The sequence below is a fragment of the Colobus angolensis genome, unplaced genomic scaffold, assembly GCF_000951035.1.
Source record: "Colobus angolensis palliatus isolate OR3802 unplaced genomic scaffold, Cang.pa_1.0 Scaffold268, whole genome shotgun sequence".
Classification (NCBI taxonomy): domain Eukaryota; kingdom Metazoa; phylum Chordata; class Mammalia; order Primates; family Cercopithecidae; genus Colobus; species Colobus angolensis.
In genome coordinates, this window is record NW_012115910.1 from 4,580,568 (window position 1) to 4,593,719 (window position 13,152).

Genomic DNA, 13,152 nt, shown 5'->3' on the forward strand with positions numbered 1-13,152 from the left:
ACACACCACACACCACACATCCCATACACACATACACACCACACATCCCATACACACATACACACCACACACCACACATCCCGTACACACATACACACCACACACCACATCAAATACACACATACACATCACACACCACACATCCCATACACACATACATACCACACACCACATATCCCATACACACATACACACCACGCATCTCACACACATACACACCACACATCCCATACACACCGTATATCCTATACACGTACACACCACACATACGCGCCACACATCCCATAAACATATACACACCACCTACCGTATATCCCATACACACCACACATCCCATGCACACATGCACACCACACACACCACACATACACACCACACATCCAGTACACACATATATACCACAGCCCACACATCTTGCACACATACACACATTACACACACAAACACCACACATACACACCATATATCCCATACACATATATGCACCATACACTGCACATCCGATACACACACACACCACACATTATTCATCCCATACACATACACCCCCCATATACACAACACGTCTCATACACACATATATACCACACACTATGCATCCCACACACCTATACACATCACATGCACACACGATACATACATGCCACATACCCCATACACATATACACACTACACACCACACATCCCATACACATATACACACTACACACCACACATCCCATACACATATACACACCACACACCACACATCCCATACGCACATACACACCACACACACATACTACACATCTCACACACATATACACACTACGCATCCCATACACATATACAGACCACACACACATACTACGCATCTCACACACATATACACACTACACATCCCATACACATATACAGACCACATACACACCACACACACATACTACACATCTCACACACATATACACACTACGCATCCCATACACATATACAGACCACACACACATACTACGCATCTCACACACATATACACACTACACATCCCATACACATATACAGACCACACACACATACTACACATCTCACACACAGACACACTACACATCCCATACACATATACACAGCACACACATACACTACACATCCCATTCATATACACACCACACACATACACACCCCATATACATATACACAGCATATACATATACACTCCACATACATGTACACACACCACACACATACATGCACACACAAACATGTGTCACACATACCACACACGACTACATACCTAAACATACTACATGTACACAGATGCAAACATACACATGCCACACACAAACATACATATATATACCTCACACACCACATATACCCCCCACATATATACAGACACCTGCATACACACAACACATATACCACATGCACATATACACAAACACACACACATCAATTTCAGTTTTCCAAGGAAAGTTATTAAACTTCTGCTGCCTGATCTCACCGGTCTATTCCAAAACCTAGTACAAGCTGGTATCTGATATAGCACAAAAGTCACTTACTTTAATCTAAAATCAAAACTGTCATGAAGTTCTGTCATGATCCCTAAACATTTTGAACTACTTGACAAATTAGCAGACATAAAAATCCTACCCAAAAGGCAATCTGGAAGTCTGTACATTAAAACTGACTTTGAAATGCAAAGCAATGAATCTGTTACATCATGGCCTCTCTTATCAAACATGGAAAAACTTAGAGGTGGGTAGATCATTTTGTAATGCTATATCTCATGTTTGGGAAATTTGGAAAAGGGGAGGCTTTCCAACTGGGATCATCTGGGTTTGGACATGTTTGTGCTGACAATACCTGCTGTCTTCATGAGGCATTCCAAGATAGTGGTAGGAAATTACAAGACAAATAACACAGAATTTTCAAAATTTGCTCCATGGACCACTGAACAATAATTCAATTATGAAGGGGGCAAGGAACTAAAAAAGCAAGGTGAATAAGAATCCAAATAATATGCTTTCAGTTATTCCTCAAAGAAGAAAAAAAAAGAAAACTTGAAACCAATATTCCAGTCACTTGAAGTTCGGCAAACAGTTCTCGGCTTGAGACTTCTCTCACATTTGAACATGCTTGAGCTCAGCTGCAGCTAATGCTCAGATGCTGCTAGATAATATTTCTCCCCAGCTAAAATGGGGTTTATCGGTTCAGAAGAGATGCATTTCGCAGATAAAAACAACTTCCTCTAGCTGCTGATTAGATAAGCAGGCTCCGCATCCGTGCTCAAACGCCTGCTGCCCAATCTCCAATTAGACCAGAGCGGCTGCTTTCTTTCCATGGTGAAAGCTGTCCCCAGCACCACTCCTTCCCTCCCAGGCTGTACAGGACTGTTACCACCATTTGTCTACCTCCCCAGTACCGTGCTGGTCTTCTGCCTGAAACTCTAAAATGAAGGGGAGATTTGGCACCAGAATAGCCGATTAAAAATATGGTAATCCTCTTACAATTCCCACTGCAGTCCTAGAACTCATGGCTGAGTAAAGAAATTTTTACTTCAATTGAATGAATAAAAAAGAATATTTATGCTTTTACACACTCAATCATTTGTTCTGAAGTCCAGAGGAAAAATACCTAGATTTTTTTTTCTACTTTTTTTTTTTTCAATTATGCTAGGGTAAATCAAATCCCGTTCAAACTATTCAACGTGAAGGACCTAAGTTGTGCTGATTCAGTTTCTATCTCTCCGTGCTGCCAGGGAGCCTAGATCCTATGCCTCTGAACACCACACTGTGAGATGCAAGCTGAAATAAACCACTCATGAAACCATGGCAATCTCCTCACAACTCCTGGATTTGGCTGCTCCAGTGCACAGAGCCAAAGAAGCACATTCTGGAATGTACCAGGGCATACAGAAATATACCTTATCTCCCTATATTCAAACTCATGGGTCCTCCCGCCTGAATAACTACTGCCTGAGGTTGTCCCGATTATCAAGCCAGGTAGCAAGTCATTTAGTAAGCCTTGTTCCAGGCCCATATGGGCCTCAATCCTTCAGCCTTCCACGGATTCAACTAACCCATCTCCGGTCGCTTACATCAATCATGGTCCCAATTCAGTCCTACAGCATTCCTGTGCCTCTGTCCTGGGTTTTTTCTTCAATTCTACTCTAAGCCCTAAATTTGCCTGTCTGCTTTCTCAGGAGTGGCCATCCCGTTTTCTAGCCTGGAATCTTTCTTCTCTGTCCTCTGGTCTTTTGCTCCTCTGTTCCGCCCACCCAAACGCCTCCCCTGCTTCCCGAATTCATGGGGGAGGAATGCCCTTACTCACACCTCCAGACCTGTGTGCTTGTCAATAGAATCCTAGCAGCTGAGGACCCTTGGTTAATTTAGGACACGGAAATGTGTACAAGAGAGAAGTCAGTAACTGGCAAATATGTATGTATAAAGAAGGAGGAAAACAATGCAAGTATTACTGAATAAGGGAAGAAAATAACTAAACTTTTACTTTTCTCACACAAAACACTTATCTGCTCTCCAGACCCCAACCCTGACATAATTCCTAAATGAAAAACTTTTAAGAGTCCTTGCTCAAGAGTTTTCAGAAGAAGTCTTAATTCATTTTTTTACGTCTCTAGCATGTGTGGCATGGCTGATTGAGTAAATCTGGGGTTGCCTGAAGAGGTCACTGAGTGCATCCTCAGCTTTAAACAGTTTCATACACAACCACTTCAGAGAGGTGAGAGTTCTCTAGTTTTTAAAAAGACCACTTCAGAAGCTAGAGTCTCATTAAATAGACCATTCTGATGACTAAATCTCTCCTTACCAAAAGGAGAGTAAAGACCACATCTCTCCTTCAAGTCTAACTTACATTCTTCAAGCAGCACTTTAAATCCTTTGTTCCATTTTCTTCAGACCTGGAAGAAAATGGAGGCCAACTGAGGGCTGCAGGGCTGCTCTGCCCTCTGGCTCTGTCTCATTCTCCCCAAACTTACACACAAACCTAGAATGTTCCTTCCACACTGAATGAAGCAATGAGGTGTGAAACCATTACTTATTTATACTGGGAGTGACTCACCAATCAGTATAACCTCGCACCCTCATCATAGTGGACTGATTTCTACCATTCCCAGCAATTTGTTTATTAATATGGTCTGTTATCGTTGTTGAGAATAGATTTGCCTAACACTGAAGGATGCCAGTGGTCACAGCAGCTCATAGCTTTCCAAAAGTGTTCCTTGTCACTTTCTAAAGCAGACACCTGTGTAATCTATTATTAGCAAATAATTTCCCACTTTTTTTTTTTTTTTGCATCTTTTAGCCTCTCACCTTTTCTTCTTGAAATTTCAACAGTGACAGCTCGACTTCAGTCAGGTGGCGGCCAGCACCCTTACTCTGTCCTTTAGTCTTGTCCTATTCTAACAAATTCCTCTTTTCTCTTCTGGCTGTTTTCAGTTTGCTTATTCTTTGGACCACTTTTCTTTTCTAAGTAAGAAATACCTCTTCTATCCTTGGTGCTGGTCATCTGTTCTCTCCCTTTTCGCAACTGAAGCTACAATAACAAACCTTCTTGTAAATCTTTGAAATTTCTATTTTGCACAAGTTGAATTTCCTTTATCGGTCCTTTTTACTTTGTGTCTTTGCTACTCTGTCTTCAACAAAGTATGTCTATATATGTTCCATCTAACCCTCAAGGCCATTCTGTGATGCGGGTTCAGTTGCTACTGCCACCTTCAAAAGAGGAAACTGAGGCTCAGAAAGAAAAAGCCTTGCCAGAAGCTCCAGGCCAGGGAGGAGGGGGCTTGGACCTGTCCCTTCTGAGGTGTGCCTTCCCCACAGGGCACTCTCCGCCCCTGCTGCTCACCCTGCATTTCAGCAACTCCATTTCCTCCTGCCGGCCTCACTACTTCTGTCCAGGGGGAGAGCTGTCTTCTCACTTTCTACTGTGCGCTCTTTACAGTCCTTTGCACTGATGACTTATTCCCATGGAATAATGTGATGAAATATGGCACCCAGTTTATTTCCTTTATCCACGAATTCCCCCACCTTTTTATATTGTTTCCTAATGTTCTCTACATACTTCATTTATTTAATGCTATGCACTACAAATTAATGAACAGCCTGTCACCACATATGAAAGCCGGCTGGTTTCCTTCCAGAACCATCGAGGGTGGCCTCTAAACTCAGCTGTGTGAAGAGCCCTGTCTTCCCTCCATGTCTTCTTGGGCACTTCGGTCTTGTGGGATCCTCTCCCTCCCTCACTTCCTCTTCTCAAGCCTCTCCTTTGTGTGGTGCCCGGTTTGTCATGTGGGCTTTTGCATCTTTTTTGCTTTCTTTACAGTAACCCATCACTCCTGTGGCCTCTAGCCCCACTGAGGAGCATTCATCTCCCAAATCATCTCAGTGCCCATGTCACACGCTGTCCCCGCCTGTCCACAGGGCTGCATCAACTGCTATTTACAAGCTGAGCAAAGACGTTTTCTAGGGTTTTTAAATTTCACAATTCTGAAATCATATTTTCTAAACTTCATCCTGAAGGAAAAGTAGACTGAAAATCATGTCAAACATGACAAAGGGCAGGGCCAGGACCCATGGGCAAGGACAAACCCACCCCTGACTCCAAGGTGATGCCTGTGCTGGGGGCAGCTGGGACCGAGGGCAGGACTTTGAACCAAGAGACACAGCTCTGGGAACCCATCAGTAATGCCAACCACATGCTGGGTGGTCTCCCACCCAGGAAAACCCACCAACAATATGACATCCATAAGGGACAGGATACTGACACTGTTTTGAAGGCATGTGTGCTATTCTTCACTCTCCAGGAATCGGCCTGACTTTCAGTTCTCTAAAGGTGCCCCAGCCACGATGGCTCACAGCCTTTAAGGGCAGCTGCAGGGATTCCAGGGAGAGCCCATCTCTCTCTCCACAGTGACCCGAGCCGGCCTCCTCACTCTGACATCCAGGCTCTCCATTCATTTACATGGTTAATAGATCATTTCTTCTGGTTTAGTCCCTGAGCCTCTCTGTGTTCTTGGGCAGGGTGTGAGCATCTGTTTGCTCCTGTGTTAATCAGGAAGAATGGTACCCTTGGCACTGGGTGCTTCAGGGACTAAAAAAAATCAGGGAACATCACCACCCAGTGACTATTCCTGCGCCACTTTTGCAAACTTTTATCAATCTATGTGTTACTACTGACTTAATGTTTTTATTTAAACTGGTTTTTTAATTTACATAAATGTGTTTTGAAAGGAACCCTTGTAGTGGCACAGTGTATGATAAAACCAGTATCACTTGCAATACATAGAAGACAATCTCAGAAATAAATACATAAATTAAAATGAAACATGATCATTTGCGTCCCAACTTTGGAAAAGCCTGAAATGATATATGTATCTTTCTTTGGTAGAACAGAGCAGGTAATCCACAAGTTCATTTCTCTTCCCCTCTACTTTCAAACATATAGTAGCCGTTTTCCAATAGTGTAAAATAATTCATAAATATACTTGTTTTCTGGATTCATCTACACCAAATGGCTTTAGCCACCATCTTTATCTGTTTATGCCATTAACTGTGTTGCCGAGTTAAAAAAAAAAAAAGAACAATTATATCTAGTCCACTTGGTTTCTAAGACACATAAAAAGCATACAACATATGTTTTCTATACATGTAGATAAAATTCTCCGTTATCACATTTTCCATTATTGCATTAGGATGTCCTATAGACAGACAGTTGAGGTGATTCTCATAAGCCTGAGAATTTTACATACATGTTCCCTCCTTGGCTATGGGGGCTTATGCAGCTGACCCACATTGATCCAGTCTACCTCATTTTACCTGTATGTCCTTCATCATATTCTTTTATGCCAATAGGTGGCTTTCAGTATCACAGCTCTTTCTCTTTTTAAAGAAGAAAACAGGTATTCCAGGGAACCGTTGACTCAATAGCTCATGAGAACATGGTATAATGGAGCGAGAACTAGTCTTTGAATCAGAAATTCAGTTCAATTCTAACTGTGTCATTTGACCTTGGTTAATTCAATGAACTTCTCTCAGTCATTGGTTTCTTGAAATAAAGAGGGTGGGTGAAGTTTTCCAAACACAAACTGTCACATGTGTAAGTTGACCAGTGGATTGCAGATGGTTCCATATGCACTTTTTTATGGAAAAGGTATGTAAATGTATGCTTAGATTTTTTTAATAACATTTAAAAATTACCATTTATGAAACTTTCTATTTTTAGTTAAATCTGAATTTTAAGAACTAGAGATTAGAGGGATAACATAAAATGGCCAGATGTGGCTTCTTCTAACCCCAAACACTGAAGAGCACTGTTGTCAAAACACGTAAGTGTGTCATTTTCACGATCTACAATCCATAACATTTGATATTCCTGCAAGTGCAGTGAGGACAGAGGACAGTGACAGAGACGCCTCCCTGGGCAGGATTGCTCCTCAACTTGGACATTTTGTGGGGTGTGTGGCTCTCATGGCCATGCTGGCCTGTGAGTGTCCATCCTCCCACACACCAGAGGACCCCCATTCAGCCAGTCTCTGTGCCATATTTCTTATATGCCAGTTGAGGGAACACAATGGATAAAATGACTTGTATCCCTTCATCACTGTCTTGGAAAAATACAAAGAGACAAAGGTTTCACAGGCACAGAGGCCGCTGGTGACCCACTTACCCACAACTCTGTCACTCTTGGAGCTTTGCTGTCCTCCCGAGGTGGTGGAGAGGTCCTCGGGGATCGGCATGGGCTCATCGCCCTCATCTGGAGTATCGCTTACTGGGGGGCTTTCCTTCCCTGAAGAGAAAGAAGAAGTGTGAGTCTTGGGCGGTCATGGTCAAGGTGCCTGGGCTTCCCCCCTGGCTTGGCTTGAGAGAGTGGCATGAGGAGGCAGGTATTGGGTAGAGTCAGTGCTTCTCTGCTGGGATGCATATACCTTTTTCTTTTTATATGAAAAGTCACTTCTCCCCACACAAGACAAATGAGAGAACACAGATGTGCAAAAGGGAAGAAATACAATCGCCTATAATCCCAGACACTGCCACTCTTAAAATCATCTTATATACTATAAATAATATGAGGTGACATCCTTTTGTTTTTGAAAATGAACTAGCTTTTAAACATTCTCATGTACATATTTCCATACTCAGGGACATATTTCCATAATTTCATTTATAATGGGCACACTAGGATTTATTTAAGTTCTTTTTCTATTTTCGAGTTCATATTGTTTTCTGTCCTTTTTTTATTATTAAACAACACTGTAACGAACATCCTAATAGCCAATCTTTGCACATATTCCTGATAATCACCACAGCATAAATATCTAGATGTTTTATCACTGAGTAAAAGGCATCTATATTTTTAAGGTTCTTCCTATCTTTTGTCAACTTATCCCCCTGGAAGCTTGTTCCAATTTACCCCCACAATAAGCTTGCCACACCACACCCTCCTGTCAATTTGTGTTTGAGGATACCACACCAGGTATCCTGCCATCTGCTCACTTTCTTTGCAAGAGCCAGGGAATATCTTACCAGCTGCTTAGTTTGACTTAACTTGGTGGGGAGAAGAAGACTGGACAGGGAATGGAAGGGAACCCCATGCCTACTGGGAAAATGATCCCCTCTCTGCAAGCAAAGGGAGTCTGCTAACACAAATTCTTTTCTTTGAAATAGGGAAATAAAATATAATCCATACAAATACAAAAATTGCTTATACTATACAAAGTAGGATTTACAAAATGAAATTGGGTTTTACAGAATATCTGTATTTATTTTGACTTGATTAGAATTTAATTTGACCAGAGGCTCTAGCAATGGGGAATCACTCCTACTCTGAGGAATCCAACCTTCCTTGGGAAGCCACAACTAGAAGGAAAGGCTCTTTTCTCCACTGAAGCTGCAACTCCTATAGTGTCCGCCCTTCCAGATCTAACTTAAACTTGAGTTGAGACACAACCCACATGCAAGAAACAGATGATGTGAACTAATGCAGTATAGCTACGTGTGGAAGACCATTTTAGATGAAGGTCCTGAAGAAGTCTAACGAAACAGCAACAGCCTGGGAGTGTGTGCCTGCTGACTGAGCTGGCAACAGGCAAGGTGATATGAACACACAGACAAACCTAGATTTTTGAGAGTGTGTGCAAATAATGAACCAAACATTAAAAGGTCTGAAAAACATGACTAGGTATTGTGTGAAATGTCCTTGTTTGTTGAATAAACTTTACACAAGAGTAACACCAGCATTTCAGATGACTGGCAAGACCAGTAAAATCATCCCCGGTATATAAAACAACCCTTCCTGGAATATTTAAAATAGAACCTGCACAGGCACCAAGCCTATGCTCTGGGGAATACTATTTCATTCTCTGGAAAACAGACATTACAATTTAATATTCCAGCTTAGCTGTAATTACCACAATTGGCATATTTTCAGAAAGAGAATTATTGGGTATATTTGGATAGCCAATACAAAATTAATAGTTAAAGATGGAGCAAGATTGTAAGAATTTCCCAAGGAAAAACAAAAGGCCAGAGAGACATTGATTGAAAGTGCTCATGTTATGCTAAAGCCTTGGAAATGTGCATTAAGTCAGTACTATTTTCATTGCTATAAATAGAATTTCTTTTTTTTTTTTTGATAGATTCTCACTCTGTCACCCAGGCTGGAGTGCAGTGGCGTGATCTCGGCTCACTGCAAGCTCCGCCTCCCGGGTTCAAGCCATTCTCCTGCCTCAGACTCCCAAGTAGCTGGGACCACAGGTGCCCGCCACCATGCCTGGCTAATTTTTTGTATTTTTTTTTTAGTAGAGACGGGGTTTCACTGTGTTAGGATGGTCTCGATCTCTTGACCTCATGATCCGCCTGCCTTTGCCTCCGAAAGTGCTGGGATTACAGGCATGAGCCACTGTGCCCAGCCTATAAATAGAAAATTTTTAAAGTAACAATTGCTAAATATCTTACTGCTTTCAGTTCTTTCATAAATGGGGAAAAACTCCAAATAGGAGAATGCAGGAGGTATATGAACCACTTGACAACTCTTATTTTTGTATAAGATGACTTCCTAGAGCAATGATGCTCAAACTTCCAGGACTTTAGGAAGGTTGTCAGAGGAATCATTTTTTTTTTTTTTTGGCAGTGGAGGGGTTGGGGTAAGAATAACAAAATAATCTTACACAGAACTGTAATACACACAACAGGTCTCCTACATAAAGTGGGGACCTTGCAATTTGGGGAGGCAGGGACTCAGGCCACTGGCCTTCTTGAAGACCTGCTAAAGTACCTTCATAGAAATGACCATGGAGCCTCCTGGCCTGACATGCTATCCCAAAGAGTAAACATGTACAGAGCGTGTGGGGTGTGCATGTGTCTCATGATTAACCAGCTGTCATTATTATGGGGTGGGGGAGGGACGTTGAGAAACTAAACTTTATTGACTCTTTTCCGCCTATAGCTTTTCCCTGTGATCACGCTGGAGCACTGCAGGATGCTCTGAGATGCCTTTAGATGTACAGCGCCCTGGAACCCAGGAAGGATCATAAAGAATCAGGACTTACCCAATGAAAAAATGTCATACTTTCTGCTCAGTGCATGCTGAAATACATCCAAATAACTCTTAGTTACTTTTACTAAAAAAATTAACTGCTGTATCTATGAGAGAACAAGATCCACTACAATTTCTTGAGGATGGTTCATAATAACAGGTGTGCTTCTTAAGAATTACATCTGCCTTTACTTCCTGCACTGAACTAAATGTCAGTGCTCCAGTGTCCCTGATCTTGCATCTCAGGACATTTATTTTTTTCAACATGGGGGAGAAAAAGGAATAATGAAACAGTAGGGATCGCAATTCTAAAATACCATGGGTCAGACTGATCAATAGGAACTCTCTATGCAGAAGAAACCACATGGGGAGAAGGGAGAATAAAAAATCAGTCTTGGCATGTACAGGGGCATCGAGTAAAGAGTCAGGACTGGATGGTAGTGAAGTGAGATATATTCACATGCCCACCAAGGGCTCCATGTTAATTCAAGCTCGCCTTGCCTGAACTCAGTGATAGTTCTTAAGAGGTTGTCTGATTTGCCTAAAAGCCCCAAAGTGTGAGTCCAGGCTGCTGAGAATTTCATCCCTCACGTCAGCCTCTGTGCCCTGGGCCCCTCATTGTCTGTGACAGCTGAGGATCTCCACGATGAAAAGTTATCACTTCATGAACCCCATCAAGATAGGCACAGTATTTTTATGCATTGATTTTAAACAAATTTGTCCAGTTAACCATTTAAAATGTAAAAGTATGCAAATATTATAAAACACTAAAATGATTAAAACAAGTCAACACATCTCAAATACTAACACACAGTGACTAGGAGTTAGTTGACCCAGGACATAGTTCTGGCTTTGTGGCTTGACCAATTAGTTGTAAGACCTATGGGAACACAAGACTGGTCCCCTTACTAAGACTCCTTCCTCAAGTGGAAAAAGGAGGCTGAAAAACATGATTTTGGTCTATCTCACAGGGTTGCGGTGAAGATAAAATAAAAATAATGTGCATGGATTCTAATATGCTAAGTAAACTTATGGTATTATTTGGTAAACTATATGAACATAGAAACATAAGGTATATATTGCATCAAGCTCCCACACTTTTCCTAAGAACATGTACAATGGCATGCAAACACACAGAGATGGAGACAGCAAGACATCAAGTGTTTAAATAGAATAATTTAGAAGATGCAATACAATTTCACTTACTTAGAAAAATGAAATAAACTTCTGGTTAAATTACACATTTACACTTAACTTACCTATGGCCTATGTTTCAAATAAAGCATTACCTATGAGAAGTGTTCTGGAAAAACCAGATGAGATGGTATAATTAGCTTATAAACTGTAAGCAAATAATTTCTCAAGTAGAGTATAATTCACTCGACAAAGTTCTGTGATCCCCCCTCTCCCAAACGCATGGGGTTTTATTATATACAATTGCCCAAGAGGACATAATTCTCTGGGTAAATACAAGTTCAAAATATCAAGTAGTGGGGAAGTTTGTACTCTAGGGTCTAAGTGGGGATCCCGCCCCAGAGCCATCTCCGACTCCCTACTGGACTTCCGGTCAGTTACTTAAATTCCATGAGTCTCAGCTCCCTGCAGGTTGGAAATGATAACTGTACTTTCTTCTGTGGATCCTTGTGAGGTTGAAATGAGAAAACACTTCAGGTAATGTTTGGTAAATCCAAAGCATTTAATCAATGTGATTTACTATGCTTAACTTGATAAAATATTCCCATTTACACTGCAATATATACAAACCTTCTTTACGTAAGCAGATTTTATACATCTAAGGGTGTACTTCTGGTTTCCATATCCCCAAAAAACCACACTACAAATAGCATTAAGCCAATATCCAATATATATTTAGGGTCACAGGTGCCAGAGGAATCTTAGAGATCAACTGGCTCAAGTCCCTCCTGTTACAGATGATGCTATAGTGGTCCAGGAGGCAAAAATAACTGTCTCAGGTCCCATCGTGGGAGGCAGAAATGGGATGCTGATGCACGTCTCTCAACTCCCATATCCTTTACTTTCCTACCGGCTGACTCTTTAGAAACCAAACCAAAAAATAATGCATAGGTATAACACATATTTTGGAAAGACTGCCAACAACACAAAAGAAAGAAAAAATATGCTTTACCCAAAGAATTAGTGAGATGTGCCTTAAAGGAAAGGGTAGCTTGCTTTAGATATGCTCTCCTCCAAGTCCATCAATAGCACTTTCTCAATACTCTGTGAATTCAAGTCAGTAAATGCTTATGGAGTGTCTACTGCTACACATCTGTGAGACACTGTAAACCAGGGCATAGCCCACATTTACACATTTCAAGGAACAAAGAACCCAGTGCTTTGAAAAAAGACAGATATTAAGTATTTATCTGTTTATCAAGCATTTCACATACTTTAGGTTGAATCCGATGAAATTGCTGATACATGAGTATTTTATGGGGAAAGAGGATGATTTAGGAACATATTCTTGATAAGGTTTCTTATAATCTATAACATAATCTTGATAAGATTTCTTGTCAAGAATGTCAACTCCTATTTGGTTAAATGTACATCCTTATGCCATAACTAAGTGTTATTTCTTCCAACTTTAGAAATGAAAAAAACAAATAC

General features: G+C 41.2%; 1 protein-coding gene across 6 annotated transcripts in view; it reads right to left on the reverse strand.

The window, feature by feature from the left end:
- Positions 1–13,152, reverse strand: part of IKZF1 (IKAROS family zinc finger 1 (Ikaros)) — a 100,767-nt gene that overhangs the window by 70,277 nt on the left and 17,338 nt on the right. For all 6 annotated transcript variants that reach the window (XM_011947558.1, XM_011947556.1, XM_011947555.1 and 3 more), the window contains exon 3: positions 7,660–7,779. In XM_011947558.1, coding sequence (XP_011802948.1) covers positions 7,660–7,779 — 120 coding nt within the window. The remainder of the gene's footprint in view (positions 1–7,659; positions 7,780–13,152) is intronic.